At 46.1% G+C, this 25,694-nt stretch overlaps 2 protein-coding genes across 9 annotated transcripts in view; one reads left to right on the forward strand and one right to left on the reverse strand.

Annotated features, from left to right (window-relative positions):
* The window catches only part of DMXL2 (Dmx like 2), a 416,196-nt gene extending 406,316 nt beyond the window's left edge, over positions 1–9,880 (forward strand). For all 8 annotated transcript variants that reach the window (XM_080980195.1, XM_080980202.1, XM_080980199.1 and 5 more), the window contains 6 exons: positions 16–143; positions 1,460–1,537; positions 3,390–3,481; positions 3,581–3,633; positions 5,899–6,116; positions 8,410–9,880. In XM_080980195.1, the coding sequence (XP_080836321.1) occupies positions 16–143; positions 1,460–1,537; positions 3,390–3,481; positions 3,581–3,633; positions 5,899–6,116; positions 8,410–8,619 (779 nt within the window). In that variant the 3' untranslated portion in view covers positions 8,620–9,880. The remainder of the gene's footprint in view (positions 1–15; positions 144–1,459; positions 1,538–3,389; positions 3,482–3,580; positions 3,634–5,898; positions 6,117–8,409) is intronic.
* Positions 9,881–12,768: 2,888 nt separating this feature from the next.
* Positions 12,769–25,694, reverse strand: part of GLDN (gliomedin) — a 36,887-nt gene continuing 23,961 nt past the window's right edge. The window contains exons 7-10 of the mRNA XM_080980409.1: positions 24,461–24,544; positions 24,252–24,377; positions 22,782–22,932; positions 12,769–15,002 (exon numbers count right to left, since the gene is read on the reverse strand). Of these exons, the coding sequence (XP_080836535.1) occupies positions 14,483–15,002; positions 22,782–22,932; positions 24,252–24,377; positions 24,461–24,544 (881 nt within the window). The 3' untranslated portion in view covers positions 12,769–14,482. The remainder of the gene's footprint in view (positions 15,003–22,781; positions 22,933–24,251; positions 24,378–24,460; positions 24,545–25,694) is intronic.

Raw genomic sequence — 25,694 nt, forward strand, 5'->3', positions numbered from 1 at the left:
GGGTGTGTTTCTCAGACCTTACAGGAGCCCAGGATGGTAGCGTCCGGATGTTTGAATGGACAAGGCCACAACAGTTGGTGTGCTTCCGACAAGCAGGCAATGCACGGGTTACTAGATTGTATTTTAATTCTCAGGGCAATAAGGTGAGTGGTCCCATCTGTACTTCTGAATCAGCTCTCAGGCTTCCTCTGGCCCATGCCTGACTACCTGGGATTAAGGCCTATTGAGCTCCATGGGGCTTAGTGCTTAGTAGGACTGGATTGTTTATTGTTCTGCAGATCCTTTCTTTAAAGGACAGTGTTCTGCAGTCATTAGAATAGGACTAGTCACACCAGTAGAGGTAAAAGATTTTGAATGGAAGAACCATAAACACAGCAACAAGCTGTGTTAAGAGTTTGTTAACGAGCATTACTGAAAAGTCCATTGCAAAACTTTGGTCACAAGCATTTTCTAAAAAAGAGAACGAGCACAAAATTGTGCTGACCACAGAGCTGTGATCAAACGGAAATAGGGAGCTGCCTTCTGCAACCTCAGACCGCATGCCCATCTAGGGTTGAGGCATCTGTGGCCATCCAAATGTCATTGGATGCTGGGAGTTGTAGTCTCAACAACACCTGAAGGGCCACAAGTGTCCCCATTTCTGGCCCAGAGTGATGGTTCCTGGTTTCTAATAAACTATCCCATCTAACAGCTGCAAAAAGTTGCCACTGGAAATTAAGAAAATGTTAAGTGCGTAGCTGTCGGGAGCAAACCAGCAGTGAATCACACTGTGCAAGTTGGGGTTAACTCTTTATTAGCAAAAATATGATCTGCACAGACTGGCAGAGTGTCATGAGCACAGCAGCTCACCTCCGGTAGGTCTCGCCCCATGGATCAATTGCTGAGACTGAAGGCCCCTGCCTCCCCACATCTGCCTAAGTCCCCTCCTTTCCGGGGATTCCCCCAAACAATCAGAGACTGCATCCGTGTGAAGCCAACGTCTCCTCTGCCCTTTTTATGCCTCTTCTGATTCTGGGAGACAAGTGGGGAGGGGGCTTGTCGCAGTAGGACAGGGAGACACCTGTGACACTTCACAAATCTAAATCATCTCTGCCTGTTGGCCTCCCTCCTCTCCTGCTTCAGCTTCCGCCTCTAATTCTGAACTTCTCTCTGCCACAGACTCTCCCTGCTCACTAAGCCCTGTTCCCCTTCAGCTTCCAGCACCTCCTCCTCCCAGTCTTCTCCCTCTGACCACTCACTGCTGTCCTACCACCACTCCCCAGTCTCCGAGCCTTCTCCCCTTGGTGGTTTCCCAGCTGGTTCCTCCCACCATTCCTTTGCGTCCAACCACTCCGTGACAGTAGCCTGGAATAACAGTAGCAATATAGGCCCTGGTTACTGAAAAAATAGCTGCTCTTGACACCGTTTTCATAAAAGTCATGAATTCTGTTATGAAATGAGTGGCGTCTGTCTCTTGCAGTGTGGTGTGGCTGATGGAGAGGGATTCTTAAGTATCTGGCAAGTAAACCAAACTGCAACTAATCCTAAACCTTATCTGGTAAGTAAATCAAGCCAAGTTTTTATTTTGAGTCACCTCATTTCTGGTCCCACTCCCCAAGTTTTAGGAAAACTCAAAGTAAGAAATCCAAGGAGTCAATTTGGTTGCAAGTTTCGAATTGCCTCTTCGGTGTACCGTCAGCAGTCTTCCCCAACCTAGTGGCCTCCAAATGCCTTGGATTTCAACCTTCCTCATTCCTGACCATCGTCTGGGGCTGATGGAAGTTGGAAGTTCTGCAGCGCCTGGAGAGCAGCCTCTGTAAAGGGCAGTGTTAAATGCATGCAGATTTGAACTTGATTTTTGAACTCTGGTTCCCAGGAGGTGACATGGACCTTCCTAAGGGAATAGATTCAGGTAGGTAGCCGTGTTGGTCTGATGCAGTTGAAATATCTAAAAAAAAAAATGTCCAGTAGCACCTTAGAGACCAACTAAGTTTGTTCTGGGTATAAGCTTTCTGTGCATGCACACTTCTTCAGATGCGTATATATATATTCTAGAGGACAAGGATCTATAGATCACGCTAAGGGTGGCCAAATTCTGTGTGACTGCCATAAAACTTAGGGAACAAGCTGTACTACCAAAATGATTAAGGTTTTAAATGACAATTTTAGGTTATATTTTAATGATGAAGATTTAATATATATTGTTAACTGCTGCTATATCTGAATTATCTCTGTTATACCCAACTGCAATTCAGTGTATTCCTGTTGTGTTTTATGATTTTCCTGATATTGTAAGTGAGCTGGAACTGGCCTGTGGCCGTAATAATAAAAATTCATATATATTTCTTCCCAAGGGAAGTCAGACAAAAAGCAGAGGGAGATTTATCGTTCTGTGTTTAAAGATTGTTCTCAGTTGTGGGTGTGGGGAGGCGACTAATACCTTGGGATGCAGAGTGTAAATAATCTACTATCCCTTTGTAATCAACACATACAGCCAGAGTGGTGTAATGGTTGGAGTGTTGGAATAATGCCCAAAGGACCAGGGTTTAAATCCCCACCCGATCACTGGGTGACCTTGGGCCAGCCACACACTCACTCTCAGCCTAACCTGCCTGACAGGGTGGTTGTTGCGAGAATAAAATGGAGACAAGGGGACCTCTGTACACCTTGAGCTCCTTAATGAAATGTTTAAATAAAAATAAGCATAGAGCAACTGTGTGGTTACACAAATAGAAAGGGGGAAGCCTTTTAGGGGGGTGCTCTTTGGAACACCCTCCCAAAGAAGCAACATTTGCAGAATCAGATCAAGACATTCGTCTTCGCCCAGGCGTTTATATTTATCTTATGGTGCCTCCTTGCTTCATAGGTTTTATAGTTTAAGTGTTCTGTTGCCCCTTAATTTTACTCTCTTAAGGAAGGATGCCAATTGTGATGTTTTATTCTGTTCTATTTATATTGCTGTGCAGTGCCTTAGAATCCATCACAGTGAACGGTGGTTTTCAAAGTCTTTCAAGCAAAGAAGCAAACCCATGTTTCTTGGGGTATGGCCCTGCCTGCACTAGATGGTTAACCATGGTTTGGTTTTTGAACTTTGCAAGGCACAGGAAACCCTTAATTTATGAGTGCAATGTCCTTTTAAGACTTTCACATTTTCATTATTGTTCAATCATCTTCTCAGCAATTGCAGAAAGAGAAATGGCAGTTATAAATGAGAGGGTTAATTGCTTGCTTAGTTCCATTTCCTGTTCGTTTTCAAGATGCCATTACATTGTTAATCTGAAGCTATAACATTTGTGTTCCCGACATTTTGCTTGTGATGATGATGTCGCAGAACCCTCTGAAGTTGGCGCGAGCCCTTTCGTACCTCGTGGCTGATAGCATTTCTGTGTCTCTTCTGCTTTCTTTTTCAGAGCTGGCAGTGCCACAGCAAAACCACAAGTGACTTTGCATTCATTACCTCTTCGAGTCTAGTAGCCACCTCTGGGCAGTCCAGTGACAACAGGTCTGTCCAAAGGGCAAAAAAATGGGAGGAAGGAGTGATGGTACACTTGGAAAATAAGTAATACTTATTTTATTTTTGCGTGTCTTTTCTTCTTTCCAGAAATGTGTGTTTGTGGGACACCTTAGTGTCACCATCCAACAGCCTCATACATGGTAGGTTTATTGCAATACACCTTTGTATTAGCTCTGTGATGTGCAAGTGATTCATGATGCATTCCTGTATTCCTGGAAGTTGTGGTTAGGAGTCTTGCTTAGTCCTGCGGATGGTGGTGTGCACTTCCCTTTTGCTAATGATCATGTGCTCCACAAGCTCATATTTTTGTTGGAGGTGCCCAGATGTTTGCCGCTGGCAGTCATGCCAGGTACAGCAGTGGAGGCTGGTCCATGAAGGCAAATGGGGCACTGCCCCACCAATCACAGCCTGCCCTCTACCAGCCACTGCTTGCCAGCTGTCATACCTACAGCCAATCACAGGACGGCTGTGCTTGTCTGGTTCTGGCTCCACCTACCATTTGGGATCACTGCCTTCTGCCCCACTAACCTCACAGGTGCCTGCCACCACTGAGGTACGGTCAACTCAGATACAAATTGCTGGTTTTAGACACTGATCCCCATGGGTGCTAGCCAACATGGCCAGTGGATGGGGAGGATGGACCTTTTAAACTACTACTACTACTACTACTACTACTACTACTACAGTGGTACCTCGGGTTACAGACACTTCAGGTTACACACGCTTCAGGTTACAGACTCCGCTAACCCAGAAATAGTACCTCGGGTTAAAGACTTTGCTTCAGGATGAGAACAGAAATTGCGCGGTGGTGGCACAGCAGCAGCAGGAGGCCCCATTAGCTAAAGTGGTGCTTCAGGTTGAGAACAGTTTCAGGTTAAGAACGGACCTCCAGAACGAATTAAGTTCTTAACCCAAGGTACCACTGGACTTTTGTTGTTGTTTAGTCGTTTAGTCATGTCCAACTCTTCGTGACCCCATGGACCAGAGCACGCCAGGCACTCCTGTCTTCCACTGCCTCCTGCAGTTTGGTCAAACTCATGTTAGTAGCTTTGAGAACAGTGTCCAACCATCTAGTCCTCTATCGTAACAAGCTTCAACAGTGTAAATAAGTTTTGATGGATATAATAATGGAATACTGAATGGTTTAGTTTATGTAAGGGATTTATGTTATGCAAAATGAACCATCGAATGAGAAGAAGGGAATCATTGATATTTTAAGGTTGTTTAATTGAATATTCAAAAATGTGTTTTTTTATATATGTGTGTGTGTGTGTCTGTATGTGTGTGTGTGTGTGAGAGAGAGAGAGAGAGAGAGAGAGAGAGAGAATGATTCGTAGCAAGCCACACCACCTGCCCTTGCACCAAAGCCTGGAAATTAGAAAAGCATCTTTAGATTTTCCAGACTTTGGCCAAGTCCAAGACAAAACATCACTAATCAGCATCATCATCATCATCATCATCATCTTTTATTTATATCCCGCCCTCCCCGGCCAAAGTCGGGCTCAGGGTTGCTAACATCAAATATATAACATTAGTATAAAATCAAACAATAATTAAATTACCTCCCAAAAACAGGTCAAAATCAAATTAAAGTCTAATTGGATGGTTTTCCGCGCTGCCAAGTATGCCTTGGTGAGGCATGGCCTCCATCGTGATAACCTGTGCTTGGGTAGAAAATGTGAAATGTTGCAAGGGAGGCCCAGGTGTTTCAGGGGAAGGGCAGATACCAGGGGTCTAGGGAAATCAGGAAGTGATTGGCCACCAGCTTGTTTCCCCTTGCTACCCTCAACCTTGTCCAGCACTTATCTGATTCAGGCTTATACATTTTAGCAAGTCTACTCAGAGTTAAATACCATGGTGTAGTGGTTAAGAGCGGTAGTCTTGTAATCTGGGGAACCAGGTTCGCTTCCCCGCTCCTCCACCTGCAGCTGCTGGGTTACCTTGGGCTAGTCACACTTCTCTGAAGTCTCTCAGCCTCACTCACCTCATAGAGTGTTTGTTGTGCGGGAGGAAGGGAAAGGAGAATGTTAGCCGCTTTGAGACTCCTTCGGGTAGTGATAAAGCCGGATATCAAATCCAAACTCTTCTTCTTCTTCTTCTTCTACCATCTGCAAATCATTTTCAGGTAGTGGTGTATTGCTTGTTCTCAAGCAAAGCTAGCAGCGAGGATGCTTGCGGGAAGAGCGTTCCCCAGACTGTAGATGTCAGGAGTTCCCCCAGGGAAACCAGTCAACTCCCTCTTGTTTCTTAGCGGTCCCTTTTTGACTTGGCTCTGTTTATCTTTGGCACTCACCCCCCCCCCCCCGTGCCAAGTTTGCTGTTGTAGGGAAGGACCAGCCTGACTTGCATGAGGCTATAATAACCATTTACTTAAAACTTGCTTGGTCGTTTGTTTCCTCGCTCAGCCTTCACTTGTCACGATCACGGTGCCACCGTGTTACAGTATGCACCCAAGCACCAGCTGCTGATTTCGGGAGGCAGGAAAGGGCACATCTCCATTTTCGACATCCGGCAGAGGCAGGCCCTGCACACCTTCCAAGCCCACGACTCTTCGATCAAGGCGCTTGCCCTCGACTCTTCCGAAGAGTGCTTTTGCACAGGCTCCGCAGAAGGCAATGTGAAGGTAAGTGGAAGTTCAGGCGAGCTTGTGCTCTGTAACCTCTGATAGGTTAAGGGGTAAAGGGACCCCTGACCATTAGGTCCAGTCGTGACCGACTCTGGGGTTGCAGTGCTCATCTCGCTTTATTGGCCGAGGGAGCCGGCGTACAGCTTCCGGGTCATGTGGCCAGCATGACTAGGCAGCTTCTGGCAAACCAGAGCAGCACATGGAAACGCGGTTTACCTTCCTGCCGGAGTGGTACCTATTTATCTACTTGCACTTTGACGTGCTTTCAAACTGCTAGGTTGGCAGGAACAGGGACTGAGCAACAGGAGCTCACCCCGTCACGGGGATTCGAACCACCGACCTTCTGATTGGCAAGTGGTTTAACCCACAGCGCCACCCGCGTCCCTTGTAACCTCTGATACAGGCTGGCAAAAGACATTTTGTGTGCACTGCATAGAAAAATGGTGCAGGTGTTGTCCCGCTCTGCAAGGCTGACTGCTCCACTCCTCAAAATTGAGGTGCATGCAGTGACTTCCATCCACCACCTTCATCCGGATAGCTCTGTCAGTAGAGCATGAGACTCGTAATCTCAGGGTCGTGCGCTTGAGCCCCACACTAGGCAAAAAGATTCCTGCATTGCAGGGGGTTGGACCAGATGACCCTTGGAGTCCCTTTCCAACTCTACGATTCTATGAATACTCTGGGCAGACAAAAGAAAGTACCATATTTTTCACTCCATAAGACACACCTGACCATAAGACACACCTAGTTTTTAGAAGAGGAAAGGGGGAAAGCCCCGTTTTTGGGGGGGTCAGCTCACAGTTGTGCAGCTTCTTTTGCAAAGGGGAAAAGCCCCTTTTTTGAGGATCAGCTCAAAGTTGTTGAGTTACTTTGCAAAGGGAAAAAAATCCTGTTTTTATGGGGTTCAACTCACAGTTCTGCAGCTTCTTTAGGAAAGGAAAGGGAGCCGTTTCTACAGTTTCCAGACAAATAATCTAATCAGCCAGTCACATGTCGCTGGGGAAACAAACAGCCTCCTTGCAGAACATTCAACAATGGAGGCCTGGGCAAGGGGGCAGGGGCCAGAATGGGAGCCAGTGATCAACCACACATTCATTCCATAAGACGCAGAGACATTTCCCCTTACTTTTTAGGAGGAAAAAGGTGCGTCTTATGAAGCGAAAAATACGGTACTTCTTCACGTAGTACATAGTTAAAACTATGGAACTCACTGCCATAGGAAACAGGGTCAGCCACCAACTTGGAGGCTTTGAAAGAGGATTAGGCAGGTAACTTCCTGGAAGAATAAGAAATCAAGATAACAGACTTGTTTATAAAATAATGGAAATGGTTTATTGAATATTTACATATAAATTGTAGACGGATAAAAACATTGGCAGGATTATTGTCATAACCTGCAGTTTCACAAGAGTATATATTTAAAGTAGATGCATAAATGAGAAAATTTAGTTAATTTGGATATGCGGAAGATATTAAAAATAAATTTAAGGAACCGCAGAAAGAGGAGAAAGGAAGTCAAGTTTTGAAAGGTTAAAATGATTGTAAAATTAGTGAAATGTACAAACCTGAAAAGTATAAATAAAATTAAAAAAGAAAGAGGATAGGCAAATTCATGGAGGCTAAGCCTGTCTGTGCCTAAACCAGACTGGCTTAAACAAGACTGGCTTAAACCAGGTCTAGACCATTTGTACACCCAGGCCCAATATTGTCTCTCTTACCTAGCAGCTGTCGTCTAAACCACTGAGCCTCTTGGGCTTGCCGATCAGAAGGTCGGTGGTTCGAATCCACACAACGGTGTGAGCCCCTGTTGCTCTGTCCCAACTCCTGCCAATCTAGCAGTTCGAAAGCACACCAGTGCAAGTAGATAAATAGGTAGCGCTGTGGTGGGAAGGTAAATGATGTTTCCATGCGCTCTGGTTTCCATCACAGTGTCCCATTGCGCCACACACTGTTTAGTCGTGCTGGCCGCATGACCCAGAAAGCTGTCTGCAGACAAACGCCGCCTCCCTCGGCCTGAAAGCAAGATGAGTGCCGCAACCCCATAGTCACCTTTGACGGGACTTAACCATCCAGGGGACCTTTACCTTTCCAAGGTCTCCAGGAGAGACACCTTTACTGTCACCTGTTACCTGGTATTTACTAACTGGAAATGGCATGAATTGAACCTAGGAACACCTGCATACCAAACACGAGCTCTACCACCGAGCTGTTCCATTAGAGGGGGGAAATGAGATCACCTGGGTCCCCAAAATCGACTGACAAGGTCCTTGTCCGCCCTCTCTTCCTGCAGGTGTGGAGGCTGACAGGCTATGGTCTGATCCACTCGTTTAAGCACGAACACGCCAAGCAGTCCATCTTCCGAAACCTCAGCACCGGAGTCATGCAGATTGAGATGGCACAAGGCAACCGCATCTTCTCCTGTGGAGCGGATGGTACCCTGAAGATGCGAGTTCTGCCCAACGCTTTCAGCATCCCTTCGAGCCTCTGCGACATTCTGTAGACTTTGCTGCTGCCGCCGCCATTCCCTGTCCGAGAAACGTGGCTGGAACCGGTACCGTGGCGTAGCGAGCGTTTAAGAAGGGGTGCCGCCACGCTTCATAATCGAGAGTTAATTATTGCAGCCTTTAGTTGCTATATAGTTGAGTTAAGAGGAAGAGTGGTGTTTCGACCCCCCCCCCACCTTTATTTTATTTTTTCTCGTTTAAAGCACTGCGTTTATGAATTGATGGGGTGGGAATGCATGCACTGTACGGGCGCCGACGTCCCTTGCACAGTGACCGATGGGCTTGTGCTCTGTGACCCATGAGCCTTGTTTACTTAAAGTAAGCAAAAAGATGCTTATTCTCCTGCAGTTGCAGCAAAATCCCTAAAAGTAAGCTATTTTTGATGTACTTTTCAGGATATTCTCTTCCAAATCGTTGCCGCTAAGTTGAAGCATGTCTGCAAACCGCCCCCCGCCCTCCAATTTTGAAAATGATTTGCTATAATGAAGGGTATTCGAAGTGAGCGTGATTTTACATTGTTGATGTCGTTGTTATTAATTATTATTATTATTATTATTTTGGGTCATGCCACTATGAAAATGTGACTACCACACAATCCGTGAAGCTGTGTGCAATGGGGAATGTACTGTGGGCTGATGTGTATATTATTTGATGCCGAGACTCCCCTGTTATGTTTTCCCCTCCCGAATTAGCATTAATGCACCGTTGGAGTACTGTAATTTGCACAGAATAACATTTCTCGGAACCTGTGGGGTTTTCCTTGGAATCGTATGCCACTTTTGATTTTTCTGTCTGTTTGCGCTGAAGACGTTTTGAAACGAACCGGGCCACCCACCAAAACGGAGGCCCTGTGGCATCCTCCCCAATCCCTTTCCTAACGTTTGGTACAGCTGACCACTGTCCCGATACAATTTGTTGCATTTCTCCACATTTCAATCCATACCACTGGCCGGACAGGGCAGAAAACCAAGCCACGTTATGACATCAGTTCAATTCACTACTGAGAGGCGAGGGTGGGAGAGAATGCAACACAGGTCTCTGTTTTCATCCGAGGCGCCGTGATTTTCCTAATATCAGATTCCTCCTTACTCCTTCCCTCTGCCATTTTTTTGAGTCCTGCCTTTTGCGTTAGGAATGTAATTTGTGAGCACTAAGTGTTTGTTGTGAACAGGAAACCTCTTTCTAGTCATCCTTTTGAGTTCTGAGTTTTATTTTTACGTAGGGCAAAAAAAAAAAAAAAAAGGAAGAGAAGGAAGGGGGGAAAAACCATACAGATGGATCTTTCTTAAAGCGAAGCTGTAGATGAAACTACTGATATAGACCCATGCCACATTTCAGATGAATGTCAGGCTTACATGTGGCCAGCTAGTAAATAGTTGACAAAATTGGTAATCTTGAACTGTTTCCACGGCATATTGTATAAACTATGCAGAGGTCAATATTGTTTGCTTGTAATATACCAGCTATTGTTTGTCATACTTAGATGTATTTTTCTCTGTTGTAAAACAGGAAGACACGTTCTTTACCAAGATATAACGGAGCTGATGTCTGTGTATTTAAATGTTTAACAAATTGTATTTTTTCCCCCTCCAGTGAGAATTTATGTGTCTGTGCTGTATTCTAAATCAGAAATATATATATATATATATATATATATATATATATATATGAATGAGATGGAGTAAAATGCACCTTTGTCTAAAGGCAATTTTAAGTGCAAGCTGCAAAGTATATATATATATGAAAAGAAAGCAAATGTCCTTTGTTAGTTTTACCTTTGTAAGTTAAATAAATTCCTTTTATTTCACGGAATGCCCTACAGTCCTTGTCGTTGTGGTAGCGTGAGACTTTGTAAGGCGTAATAGCAACAGTTGCCCCCAGGTGTTTAAGGAGACAGCACCTGGAATGTATGAGGTCTCAGGGCGGTTCACATAAAAAAAAATATCACAGTATATAAAATAAAAATAAAATCAATAACCCAATAATACCCTCCCCCCCAAAAAAGAGCCACATTTTAAAAGGGTATGGGATGTTCATCAGGTCTACCAAAAGACTGGTTAAAAAGCAACGTTTTTTGCCTGGTGCCTAAAGATGTGTAATGAAGGCACCAGGTGAACTTCCCTGGGGAGAGCATTCCACAGATGGGGAGCCACTGCAGAGAAGGCCCCATTCTTGTGTTGCCACCTTCTGAACCTCTTGAGGAGGCACATAAAGGAGAGTCGCAGAAGATGATATCAGGATCCAGTGTAGGTTCATATGGAAAGAGGCAGTCCTTGAGGTATTGCAGTCCTGAGCTGTTTAAGGCGCTTTATAGGTCAAAACCAGCACTTTGAATTGTAGAATTGGAAGGGACACCAAGGGTCATCTAGTCCAACCCTATGCAAAAACAGGAATCTTTTGCCGAATGTGGGGCTCCAACCCACAACCCTGAGATTAAGAGTCTCATGCTCTACCAACTGAGCTATCCCAGCTCAGCTGGTGAACCTCCTTTCATCCAGAGGGCTGCTTTCCCTTCGGGGCAACTTTCCAGGGGCCACATGCCAGTGGGTGGGGCCAGAGACAAAAGTGGGTGGCACAATACAGCAGGTTAGTTACTTCATGCACCCCTCTCTCTCCTTTCCATCCAGGCAAGGCTGAGTTCAAGGGCACCTTAAAGGTAAAGGGACCCCTGACCATTAGGTCCAGTCGTGGCCGACTGGGGTTGCGGCGCTCATCTCACTTTATTGGCCGAGGGAGCCAGCGTACAGCTTCCGGGTCATGTGGCCAGCAGGACTAAGCCGCTTCTGGCGAACCGGAGCAGCGCACGGAAACGCCATTTACCTTCCCACCGGAGCGGTACCGATTTATCTACTTGCACTTTGACGTGCTTTCGAACTGCTAGGTTGGCAGGAGCAGGGACCGAGCAACGGGAGCTCACCCCATCGCGGGGATTCGAACCGCCGACCTTCTGATCAGCAAGCCCTAGGCTCTGTGGTTTAACCCACAGCACCACCCGCTTCTCAAGGGCACCTTACGGCCAGGCAAATATACTCAAGGGGGGGTACAAAGTGGGTCCAGAGAAAGAGGCCCCCCATCTCTATTCTAAAGCTCGGTATTCTTATAAAAAAAAGGTAAAGGACCCCTGGACAGTTAAGCCCAGACAAAGGCGACTATGGGGTTGCGGCGCTCATCTTGCTTTCAGGCCAAGGGAGCCGGTGTTTGTCCACTGACAGCTTTTGGGTCATGTGGCCAGCAGGACTAAACCACTTCTGGCACAACGGAACAGCATGACGGAAACCAGAGCGCATGGAGATGCCGTTTACCTTCTTGCTGCATCGGTACATATTTATCTACTTGCTTTCGAACTGCTAGGTTGACAGGAGCTGGGACAGAGCAACAGGAGCTCACCCTGTTGCGGGGATTCAAACCACCGACCTTACGATCGGCAAGCCCAAGAGGCTCAGTGGTTTAGACCACAGCGCCACCCGCATCCCATGGTGTTCTTATAAGCTTCATGAAGAAAAGACAGAGTGCTATTTTAGATTTTATAACGTATGAACTTTCAGATGCATCCTAGAACACAGAAAGGACACACCTTCCTCTCTCTTCATGCCCCACCATTCTACTGCAGAGGCATCATAATAATAATATCGCCCCACTCTCCAGATCCCATGTCTTGCACACAGTCGTCTTGCACCAATGCTGGGCTCCTATTCCTTGCACACAATTCTGTGTGTGTAAAAAAAGGGGGGGTCTACATCTTCTATTTGGTTTTCCCCCATTATTTGAAGAGGGATTTTCCTCGGGAGCAGTGTCAAAAATGAAAGGGAAGGCTTACATTCCTCCACAGAGTACAATTCTCTTTCACACACTTACCTGCTAATGCTATTTTAATTTCTTTTTTTCAAAAAGCTTTGAGCATTAAATGCAAGGATGCATATAAAATTAGTTTTGGCTTCACAGTGGTAGGGGTACCTCTGTTTCTGGATCTGTTTTACCCCAGATCTTTTCCAGAGGTTGCCCTCTGACGGATTACTTTTGCAGACTTCTCACTTTGAGAAACATTTCTCTGCCAGGAACAAACACCGCCATGCCCATCACCGTTCGACACATCTCTCCAAAACAGCCGTGTTTGGCTGCAACAGGAGTCAGGAAGCCCATTCCAGTTGGGCCAATGTCCCCTTTATTTGCCAAGATTGTCATACATGCATCTTTATTCCCCATTTGAGAAATATATACACAGAGAGAGAGAGATTCAGCCAAGATTACAGCTAAAAGGTGCTGGGAGCGGAGGGATGACTTCAACAAAGAATTGAAATGATATCTCGGATTCAAGGACACATTTCAGTGGACAGAGCAGGGCTGGAGACTATCATGTTAAAGAGAGCTGAAGGGGGTGTTTGAAGAAGCATTTCCCCCCAGTATGTTCCACATACATCTCCCTCTTTTGCTCCAGAGTATGAAACAACAGCCAGTTGAAATGGGAGGGCATCCTATTCTGGCAAAACGTCACGCAAATAGCTGTTTTGACAGGAGAAGTGGCTGCTCCAAGGCAATCGTGGCCTCTTTGTCACGAGATATTCTAGCAGAAGCTGTAAGGCAGGTGTGAGGAACCTGTGGCCGTCCATATGTCCCTGAACAACAGCTCCTATCAGCCACAGGAAGCTAGGAATGACAGGAGTTGTCGTCTGGCAACTTCTGGAGGGCCAAGGCTGCCGCACGCCTGCTGTGAGGGTTGCAAGATTCCTAGAATGAGATCAGGGTTCGATGAGATGGCCCATAAGACCATTTAGAGCAGCGGTTCTCAACCTGTGGGTCCCCAGATGTTGTTGGACTACAACTCCCATCATCCCTGAGCTCTGGCCTTGCTAGCTAGCAATGATGGGAGTTGTAGTTCAACAACATCTGGGGACCCACAGGTTGAGAAAGGCTGATATAGAGCAATATGCATGACCACCTAAGCAGCCACACGCAGCCAAGAGACCAATAAACTGAAGGTTGCATCCCGACGTTTGTCACTTAGTGGTATACTTCTTCTGGCAAGGTGCTTTGCGGCAGGAGGACTTCATTGCCTGAGATAATGCACAAGCATGTGGGTCGCTGCTGTGCAACATGTTTCTGTTGCATTGGATGCCACCGTTCCACCACATTAAAATCTCCCACCTGCTAGTGCAAAAGCCTTGTGCTAGTGGGCAGGGAACACCAGGCACAGCCCTCGCATGTTTAAAAATGGCTGGCGTGGACCCCAGCCATACATTTAAAAGGACACTTGCACCACTTTTACAGCTCTGGCTTCCCCCAAAACAAATCCGGCAACTGCAGTCGGTTAAAGGGTGTCGGGGGTTGCTAGAAGACAACCTAAGACCTCTGACACACAGGACCCTTAACAAAAACTACTGTTCCAACTCGAAAGTGGTCCAAGCATGCCTTAAATGTACTGTATGGTGCCACTGTGACCCAGGTCGTGAGAAGGAGCACCACATGGGAGCGGCAGGCTTTTAGATACGTTCCTGGGGTCCTTTGATGAGAGGTGCCACATGCCTCCATTCGCGCTCGAAGCACATGGCATTTGAAAGGGCCTTCCTCCCACACCACAGCCTCTCTGCGAAACAAAAGCCTCACTGGGCTTCTGCCAGCATGCACCACTCGCTACGACATTGAGCGGCCTTTGTTCTGCAAAGCCACAGAAGCCTACGTAATCTAAACATCTACACTGGGGACACAAAGGGGGATGAGAACAAGCTGTTCTGTATGCACATTGCTTTGCGACTCTCCTCAAATGGGAGGTGTGCAATTGTTTTCGCCGAAAGGTTTGGAGAGCCGAATCTCCAATATTGGCAACAGGCAAAGATGGCCCTCGTGGATTGGTACCAAGCGCATTCAGCCGACAAAATGGACAGGGTATTGCATCAGAAAGCCATGCTCCCATGTGTAGAGGCGCTTGTCCCCTTGGTTATAGGAAAGCATGGCCAGAACGGGCACAAACGACGAATCGTCCTGCTTGGTTGGGGAAACTTTGGAAGCAAAGCCTGCGTCGGATAGCGACAGTTTCAACTCAAAGCTGGTGTCCAGCTGCCTTTCCCTCCAGAGATCATAAGCAAAGGCGACATGCGTGTGGTTCTTGTCGGTGATGTACAGAACCCCGCAGGCAACAAAGGCGTTGCCGGCTTTGGACTGCGGGTACGTGGTGTTGATGTACCGCAGCACCGAGAAGGTGTCCTCGTCTACATGCGCCACCATGATGTGCTCGTCTGGCCTCGAGAGGTAGAGCACCCAAAGCCCATTCTCGTCCATGGCAACGCTGAAGTAGGATTTGGACGCGCCGAAGAGATACTTGCGCTCAAAGTACCAGGCGTTTTTGATGGAGAGCGTCTGCGAGGACTGTGTCGCGAAGTCGTACCTGCGGAGAGGGTTTGAAGCAAAATACTTCAGAGCGGCTCAAGTGGCACGAGGGCAGGGGTTTATAAAACAAAATTAACACACCCCATTTGTTTCCATGTGTTTTATATTGAAAGAAATGGAAAAACATGAATCCAGATTGGGAACCTCTTTTATTCCAAGTCCACATTCCCTTCCGGGTTACCTACCAGAGCTGGGTGATATATCAATATATCATCCAAAACCGAAGTCTGTATCATGATATTGCTTGCATAATATATATATTTTAAATTTATTTATTTGGTTTTTCAACTTTACAGAGTTATATCAAGCATAAATCATAAAAACAAGATTCCAAGGAATCTCCTGGACTTCCATCCTCCCCTTTGTGGGTCCTATTATCAATCAATTCCGCCCGCATCTTTTATGCTAATACAAAACCTTTACCTCTTCCATTATGTCCAGAATCAACCTTACACTACAAGTGCTATTCCAATCCTACTAACGATTTTAGCTGTTTACAATGGTCTTTAAGAAAAGTTGTGCATTTTCCCCATTCCTTATTAAAAATTTGGACCTGGCAATATATTGTGAATCACGGTGTGTGTGTGCTATGCAAAAATCACGATGCAGAAAAAACCGTGAAGCCAGCCAATGCTTCTCTCGATTCCTGCAGCCCCTTTTAACTCAGCCGGCTCAATTCTCCTCTGCCATTTGCAAGGGGCAGTGAATCACAAGAGCAAGCGCCAGCAAAAGTCACAATGCAGGAAAAGCCATGGTATGTCCCACAGAGGACCTTACAGTCTTCAAACAAAAACATCTTGGAGGTCCTGGGCCACAGATAGGTTAGGCTGGCCTCAACCAGAGCCAGGGCTTTTTCAGCTGTGGCTCCAATCTGGTGGAACGCTCTGTCACAAGAGACTAGGGCCCTGCGGGACTTGACATCTTTCCGCAGGGCCTGCAAGACAGAGCTGTTCCACCAGGCCTTTGGCCAAGGCACAGCCTGACCCCCTCCTTTGGCAATCCTCACAGAACTCTAGCCCAGTGGTTGCCATTAATCTGATTTGAATTGATTTTAGAATGAAATGATTTTAGAATGTTGTATCATTTTAATGTTGTTAGCCGCTCTGAGCCTGGCTTCGGCTGGGGAGGGTGGGATATAAATAAATTTATTATTATTATTATTATTATTATTATTATTATTATTATTATTATTATGAAGCCAGCCGATGCCTCCACAGAGCTCCATCCTTATTTCAGACATCGTGATATATTGGTATATTGTGGTTCAACTGGTGATGTATCACAGTGTTGAAAACATTGTGAACAGTGGTGGACTGGGCCAGGGGGGAAACAGGAGGAAGCAATGAATATAATTTTTTACCAAAGTAGACTAGTTTTTATACCACGCATACCCTACTTCCCCTCGTAGTGCAACAATTGCCAGAGTTCCCTGGGAAGAGGGATTGTAGCTCTGTGATGGGAATAGGAGTCTCCGAACCACACAAAGCACCCTTAACAAACTGCCCTTCCCAGAAAGTGTAGTTTAAAGTGGGATGATACTGCTTTAAATGCATAGTGCGGACGGGGCCTCTGTAGAGATCACCAAAGAAAGGTTTTCTGGGGAGAAGAGGAGGAGAGAACATTGAAACAGGCAGATTGGAAAGCTCATACAAGTTTGGATCCATGTGTGAGTCATTTCAGTTACCAATAAAAATGGAGTCCTTTGTTCAATCTGTCAAAATTCCAGTAGGTTTTATGTCCTGAGGGATGAGAAGAATGCCTGCAAATTAGATGCCATTTGGACGGCAAATGTCCAATTTACAGGCAGCAGAAGACTGGACTGATTTCAATGGAAATCAATGCCTAAACTGGAGCATGCCTCTGAATGTGCTTTCTGGAAATCACAAGAGGAGATTTGCACTTGTGTCTTGCTTCTGGAGGGACGCGGGTGGCGCTGTGGGTAAAACCTCAGTGCCTAGGACTTGCCGATCGTATGGTCGGTGGTTCGAATCCCCGCGGCGGGGTGAGCTCCCGTCGTTCGGTCCCAGCTCCTGCCCACCTAGCAGTTCGAAAGCACTCTTAAGTGCAAGTAGATAAATAGGTACCGCTTTATTTATTTTTTTAAATGATATTTATTAAGAATTTTAAAATTACAGAAAAGACAAAGAGAAAAAGAAGGGGAAAAAACAAAGGAAAAACAATCCACAATCCACAATCAAAAAATACAAATTAATAAAAATCAAAATAAAAAAATAACAACAAAACACGTAACACAACACAATCAAAAAGCAAAAATAAACCACAAAAATTTAAAAACAAATCCAATATTCCCAAATCCTTAACTGTCATTACCTTATTTCATCGACCTCCTCACTCCTCCCTTTTTTGTATTCTAGTTGTTAATTATCACAGCAAATCCTTTCCCTTTTTCATAGTATTCTGTCATTAAATTACCTTAATCTATTTTAACCTTATCTTACTATAAAAGACCCTAAAACTTAAAACTTAGATCTTATTTATACCAATTTCTCATAACCATAACATATTCTTACATAATTCTTTTAACATTTCTGCTAAAGCCAAATAATTTCGTTCCAACATTTTTCTAACATTCATCAATTTTATAAAACAATCCTAATAATTTTTTTAAAAAAAACTTTCTTCCAATCTTCATCCAACGTCTCTTCCTCCTGGTCCCGGGTTTTGTCAGTCCTTTCTATCCCATCAATCTAGCTCATTAACCTGGTAATCTTATGTCCGAGGCCCTTAAGTCTCTTCCATGTCCCTTCCGCAGCTCTTCTTCATATTTATACCTGTACTTTACTTTGTCTCCTGCTCCTTTTACTCGTGGAAACTCCAGCTTGACAGTATTTTTGTCCCTTCTCGACAAATCAGCCCCTTTTCCATATTCCACACTAAACTCCATGTGGTATTTAAAAACATGTTTCAAAGTCCCTCCAGAATTAAGAACCACCACAACCCCAAACATCTCACGGCCCATTGCCAGACTTGAAGAGTCAAAACATCCCTGCATAGGGGGGTCTATCCAACCCCCCATTTCCAAACCAAACAAAACTGTATCTCTCCAAATCTGGCTTTTTCCTAGTTCATTTGTCAAATCCAACAACTCATGTTCCTGCTGGGCCACAGCTCCCTCCATCTCTGCCACCCGAGGTCCAGCAACATCCTCTTCCCTCATCTGATCTGTCAGAGCACACTCCTGAGTTGATTCCTGGGTGGATTCTATATAGTTACCCACAACCTGTCCAAAATTTCTGATCGCAACAGTCATCAAGTCCGTCTTCTCATGTAACTGTTCCAATAGGGCACTTGTTTTGCAGAAAGCACGCACCAGAGCTTCTGAATACATTGTTATGAAGGTCAGAAGTCTGTTCCCACGATCTTAATCTGTTGCAGCTGCAGAGCTCCCCGGTTCAGATTTAGTAACAGTTTCACAGGCTCCCTCTAGGGGAAGAACTTCTATTTGTATCCATCTCTTTTCTTTTTTTTTCTTTCTTTTTTTTTAAAGGCAGATCTAACAACAAAGTTTCCTTTTTCAGATATTTTGTCAATATTTGTTCCTTTAAAATGCGAAAGAGAACAATGGAATCACTATGTTACTCTTCTTTTAACTGTCTGTCAAAGACGTTTGTCTATAGTCAATGAGCTTCCCAAAAACGTCAGTCTTGACACCCCGCTCCCAGGTCCAAGACGGTGGAAAATTACTTTTCTTTACACTCTCTTCTGCAGGTTTAAACAGTCCGGAAAAAATCCCCCCTCTTCTCCTGCTTCTGAGAGGGGTTCAACAATTTTAGATGATGAAAGTTAATCCTTTACAAACGATTTTCTGAACTCTAGTTTGCCATGTCTTTGCTTTAATCTATCTACAAGAAACGGAAGGCTGACTTCCTGTTTAGACCTTCCCGTTTCAGTGCCAAATTGAAAAGAATTTCTTAGTCAAATTTTCCTTTCTACTCACAGGTCGTTGTTTAAAGTCCAATTGTCCGAAATTAAGCTACTCACGGGTAGTTGTTTTAATAGCCAAATTGTCCCAGGAAAAAGGCAGCGCTCTCCGGCAACGGCTGTGCGGCTTCGCTCCACGGAAGATGCAGTTGACTCTCAGCACCGCGCCACTTGCCCCTCTTTGCTCCGGAGTCCATAACTGGGTTCCTTTACGAGTTGGGGGGGCGCGAAAGGTGCCCGCCGAGTCCCATGGTCACAGGCTTCATCCGCCTGTGATTTTTCAAAGGGTCCCCGCTTCGCCGTAGCGGGAAAGACCCGTTTTCCGTGGAGCCAGTCCCTCCGTATCAGAGGGAATCCGCCATTAACGATGGCACCACCCCGGAAGTCCAAATAGGTACCGCTTTATAGCAGGAAGGTAAACGGCGTTTCCGTGTGCTGCGCTGGTGCTGGCTCGCCAGAGCAGCTTCATCACCCTGGCCACGTGACCCGGAAGTGTCTTCAGACGGCGCCGGCTCACAGCCTCTAGAGCGAGATGAGCACGCAACCCTAGAGTCGGACACGACTGGCCCGTACGGGCAGGGGTACCTTAACCTTTATCTTGCTTCTGGGCTTCCCACAAGCATCTGGGTGGTTGCTGTGATGATGATGATGATGATGATGATGATGATGTTTGTTTGTTTATACCCTGCCCATCTGGCTTGGTTTCTCCAGCCACTCTGGGCAGCTCCCAACAGAATATTAAAAACACAATAAAACACCAAACATTAAAAACTTCCCTAAACAGGATGACAGCCTAGATGGGAATCTTCTTACGTTCTAATGACTTGGGTGGCAAATTCTGAAATCCAATCAAATAAACTGGGACCAGGAAATAAAAACAAAATTTCTTTCCAAGCAAGGAGATTGAGCAAGCATTCTGGCCTTGTTCTTGCCTTCCCAGAGGCAGGATGAGCATGTCTCTGAAGTACAAAAGCATTGTTTTAAAAAAAAATATTCTGGAAATGTTTGGATATCTGAGTCACAGAGATCAGGAAGCCCTGAAACGTAATTCAAAAAAGTGCCCAAAAAAGGGCTGATACAGTTTCTTGAGAATCTTCCAAAAGTTGAGTTGACCGCAAGACACATCCCAAAGGAAATGATGCTACCCACAGGCTGCATATGCTATCCCTTTAAAGCACATTCGTGGCAAGCTTTCCCCTCAAAGAATTCTGGGAACTGTAGTTTATTAAGGATTGCTGAGAATTAAAACTCTGTGGGGAATCAACCACCGTGCCCAGATTTCTTTGATAGAAAGAAGCTTTGAATGTGGTTTAAGGGTCCAAAATGACGAGCTTGCACCCTAAGATTGGGACCACATGGCTGAGAAGCAAGTCTGCCACAAAGTTTGCTGAAGGAAAAGGTCATTCTGAGGACAGTTCAGCATTCAAAGCAAGCAAGGCAAAGAAGCTCTTAAAAATGATGTTCCCTTTTGTTCCTCAAAGTACAGAACATGCCACTTAAGAGTTAAGAGGGAATAGCAGAAAGCACATGTCTCTCTTATCATTGCCCCCAAGAGAGCCAATGGTTGTGTTTGTATGTAACACTAAACTACGGTTTGGAACCGCAGGGTCATGGGAGTGCAGTCTGCTCAGTTTCTGGTTCTCCTCTGGTACAGCCACAACAAGGCTGCAAGGTTTCACTTCCGTTTTCAATTAACCATCACTGAACCAAACCTGGGTTTAGTGTTAACCATGGTTTAGGGAAACAAGGTAAAAAGGTGAAGGTGAAGGAGCCCTGGACAGTTAAGTCCAGTCAAAGGCAACTATGGGGTTGCGGCATTCATCTCGCTTTCAGGCTGAGGGAGCCGGCGTTTGTCCACAGACAGCTTTCCGGGTCATGTAGCCAGCAGGACTAAACCGCTTCTGGTGCAATGGGACACCGTGACGGAAACCAAAGCACACAGAAATGCCGTTTACCTTCCCACTGTAAAGGTAAAGGTAAAGGGACCCCTGACCATTAGGTCCAGTCGTGGCCGACTCTGGGGTTGCGGTGCTCATCTCGATTTACTGGCTGAGGGAGCCAGCGTATAGCTTCCGGGTCATGTGGCCAGCATGACTAAGCCGCTTCTGGCAAATCAGAGCAGCGTACGGAAATGCCGTTTACCTTCCCACTGTAGTGGTACCTATTTATCTACTTGCACTGGCATGCTTTCGAACTGCTGGCTTGGCAAAAGCTGGGACAGAGCAACGGGAGCTCACCCCGTTGTGGGGATTCGAACCACCGACCTTCCGATCAGCAAGCCCAAGAGGCTCAGTGGTTTAGACCACAGCAACAACTGCGTTCCATAGGGACAGCAAGACGGGACCATAAACTGCCATTTGAATAAGCCTTGTTTTTCCACAAGCCATTGTTCACAGTGGGAGGGAAACAGTTTAAAAAAAAAAAGTTGAATCCCAGAAATGGACAGAACAAGAGGCTGCCAGGTCAAACTATGAGGTGGATGAACTGCATTTGATTATACAGTGGTGCCTCGCAAGACGAAATTAATTCGTTCTGCGAGTTTTTTCATCTTGCGAATTTTTCGTCTTGCGAAGCATGGTGCTATGAGTTGCTCCTCGAAGTCAAGTCGCAACTGCACCTCTTCAAGCAATGCACCCTGGGTATTAACGGTTTTAAGAAAAAGGAAACAAACTTGCAAGACGTTTTCGTCTTGCGAAGCAAGCCCATAGGGAAATTCGTCTTGCGAAGCAACTCAAAAAACGAAAAACTCTTTCGTCTTGTGAGTTTTTCGTCTTGCGAGGCATTCGCCTTGCGAGGTACCTCTGTACACACACAGACCATAGAATTGCACCATAGGTCAGTTTCAAAATACATTGCCAAAGCAGGAAGGCAAAACAGATCAAAGGCACAGCCAAAGAGAAAAATACATGCCTCACTCCTAAAACTCAAAAGAGATGGGGCCAATCAAACCCCTTTTGGGGGGCAGTTCTGCAATCTGGGTGCCACTACCAAGCATGAAAGCTTTATGCACATGTCTTGGAACATAAGATACTGCCTGATGCTATCAGGTCTGCAATCTGTCTCTTGCCTGGTTTACAAGTCTTTTGTCAGAGGAACCAACTCCCCAAAGTCTTCAAACGGCTGCTAGCACCATCAATCTCCCTCTGAGTGTTAATCATGGACAGTTAAGACATTATATTCCTCCCTCTTCAGCCGCTTCCACTGCTGAGATGAAAGACCATTGTTGGAAGAGGTCTGGCATCTCTAAACCCCCTTGCCAAGAAACAGGGAGTGTCTCGAACAGAGCAAATTACGATCCCGGGAACCTCTCTCATTTCTCTGCCTGCTTCCCTAGGGAGAAAGGTCAAGGAGGCGCTCACACCTGCTTCTCAAAGGCAAATGTTTTTGTTGGCATCAGCATCAAGGGCGATGCTGGAAAGGGCAAAAGAGCAGAGGGAATCTTTCGCTCGCTCTCGAAATAGCATCCAGCCACCCCAATAACGCCAAGGCTGCAATCCCAGCTCCCACACAACGGAGCCTCACGATACACACTCGTCCCATAAGCTAAGCCCTGGGCGAAGCAAGCTGTTCAAAGCGAGTCTCTGTTGAATGGCAGCAATGAGAAACAAAGGAAATGGCCTTACAAAGACTCGCCCCATCAGTCCGTGGAGCCCAGCGTGGTCTGCGATTCCTGGCAGTGGCTCTCCAGAGCTCCAGAATTGGGAGATGCCAGGGTGGCAGATCCTCTACCGCGGAGCTACCTTACTGCCATTCAGCAGAGGTCGCCGGGTTCCCTCTCCCTGACGTGGCGCAGCTTAGTAGCAGAAGCCCCTTTGCTGCCCCCTCAGTTACTTACTTCACTATAATGTTGCGTCCGACACGCTGATAGTACAAGGTGTTGTTATAGATGGCATGTCCGCAGCCGTAATATTGCCAAGGGAGCTCGATGGTGCTGTAGCTGTTGTTCCACAGTGCAGAGATGTCCTCGTATTCTTTAATCATGTGGCCTGTTCAGGGGAGGAAGGCATGGAAAAAGTTGGTTTGTTTATTACATTTATAGGTTAGATTACTGCAATGTGTAGGGCTGCCTCTGAAGATGGTTTGGAAACTTCAGCTGGTGCAGAATTCACCGGAGAAAGACGGTTTGAGCATATTACACCGATCCTGGTCTGACTGCACTGGCTCCCAATTAGTTCCCATGCCCAATTCAAAGTGCTGGTTTTGACCTATAAAGCCTTAAATGGCTCAGGACTGCAATACCTCAAGGAACACCTGTTTCCATATGAACCTACACAGACCCTGAGATCATATTCTGAGGCCCTCCTTCATGTGCCCCCTCCTTGAGAGGTCAGGAGGGTGGCAACACAAGAACAGGGCCTTCTCTGCAGTGGCTTCCCGTCTGTGGAATGCTCTCCCCAGGGAGGTTCGCCTGGCGCCTTCATTACACACCTTTAAGCACCAGGCAAAAATGTTCCTTTTAAACCAGGCCTTTGGTTGACCTGATTCCCTCTGCCACTGCCATCACACGCTCCCACCTGCCTGCTCATTTCTTCGGGTCATTCTTTGGTTACTCTCGATTCTTATCAATCTCTCCTGTGCCATGCATGTTTTGCAAGCCCTCCAAGCAAAGACCATCTCCTTCCTGTGCTTCGGATAATAAACCAGCTACAGCAGGTGCTGAATAAGCTTGCAGGAGGAGGAATCTAGCAATACACTGCATGGGCGCTTTGTAACATTTTGGGATGTTTGTTCTTAAGAAAGGTTTTCCAAGCAGCTACAAGTAGAGAACTTGTACATTTTAATCCTGTCCCTCCCTCCAAGGAGCTCACAGTGGTGTACATGGTTCTTCCTCCCTCCCCACTCATTTTATGTCCCCCACAAACCCTGCAATATGATGATGACAACGACAACAACAAATTATTGTTGTTATTATTCACACCTCGCCCATCTGGCTGGGCCTCCCCAGCCACTCTGGGCGGCTGCCAACAGAATATTAAAAGCACAATAAAACACCAAACATTAAATCTTCCCTAAACAAGGCTGCCTTCAGATGTCTTCGAAAAGTCAGATAGTTGTTTATTTCCTTGACATCTGGGTGCCACTACTGAGAAGGCCCTCTGCCTGGTTCCCTGTAACTTCACTTCTCGCAGGGAGGAAACCACCAGAAGGCCGCTGGAGCTGGACCTCAGCAGCCGGGCTGAACGATGGGGGTGGAGATGCTTCTTCAGGTATAGATGGGTTAGATTGATTGAGTGTGTGTGTGTAAGCAGCCCACGGTCACCCATCCTGCTGCATTGCTGAGTAAGGATTTGGATCCTACCCTCACCTGTAAAATGCTCAGCGATCCAAATTTTTTCATCACTTCGGTTGGCGAGATCCATCATCCACGCTCCGTAGCTCTGTCTTAATTGTATAATCTCAGCTGGGTTTCCAATTGATTTAATGATGCATTCTGATGGGGAGGGGGAGAGAAACAGAATCAGCACCACTGGCCAGCCTTAAGTAAGCAAAGCGATCATTTTTAGCACAGGCTACCTGGTTTTCTGTGCTGACGAAGGTGTCCCTTCTCTTTCGCTTTCTCCACCAGGGTATCGTCATTTGGGATAGCACAGGTCTCCCCTAAACGGTGCACAAAAGGATAGGAACACACAGAGAGATCTGTTATTATTTTGACATGCAATCTAACGTTGCATGAACTATTCCTGGGTTGCATCCAACACCAGACCTACTCAAGAGTAGACCATCTGAAGTGAATGGACACGGCTATTTTACAGCAGGCCTACTTAGCTGGAGACAAGTCCATCTACGCAACAACAGAAACAAGAATTAAACGGAGGAATGGCTAAGGGAAAGCCACTGTTTCCAATGGCTTTTCAAAACACTGTTTTGCTTCTGCTGGGGTTTTGTTATGACTTCCATATTTTCAGGGCTGCCAAAGATGGGGAAATAAATTCATCATCTCTCCAAGATGTTTGTGAAACCAAGACATGCATTAGCACATAAAAAGCCCCTTGGTTCATACGTGTCTCTCATTGATCTAACCATGTGTTTCAGCCATGGCAATTTGTGTGTGAAGACCCCCAAAACCACCCCAAAATTAAAGACACAATAGACATAGAAATTTGGTTAAGGCTTTTGGCAATAATTTTGGCCACAACTTTATTGATTACAGCATGTGAGTGGTTGCTTAGGCATGGTTCCAGACTACCTGAACCTGCACTGTGGCAGGAACAGGACTGACAACTGGGCACCACCAGAGGTCAGTAAGGGAAAGCATCCTGGGTGAGTGAGAAGCTGGCTTCAGTCTCACAGCTCACCCCAGCTGCTCCCAGGGGCTCTGGCGTGGCCCTAGCCCCTTGACAGGGTTCGGACAAAAGCAAGGCGAGCCCCTGGATTCCTTTAACGGAATTCCCTAGCAGCAGCAATTGGAAGGGCAGGCCAACCACTTCCCCTCCACAAAACATTGAGCCAATGCCTAACCGCCAACCTTACAAAGTTGTGCTGAGTTGCTACACGAGGAGAGAATGCCCTCTTTCTCTATCCATTTCCCCCAGTTCACATTCTCAACAAGGCCCCATAACATTCTGAAACAGCATTTTATCTTTTTGGGTAGAGCAGTCAAGGCCCAGGCTGGCATTCCCAATGTGCCAAGAGCAGGATTTGCATTTGGGAACAAGCTTTGACGAAAGGAAACAAGAAAGTCTAAGGACGACTGTGTTTCTAGTTCATCCAAGGCCTGGAGATACATAGATGGCAACTGTCTGAAAAT

Source organism: Podarcis pityusensis (assembly GCF_964106645.2).
Source record: "Podarcis pityusensis genome assembly, chromosome: 14".
In the NCBI taxonomy this organism is placed as follows: Eukaryota; Metazoa; Chordata; class Lepidosauria; order Squamata; family Lacertidae; genus Podarcis; species Podarcis pityusensis.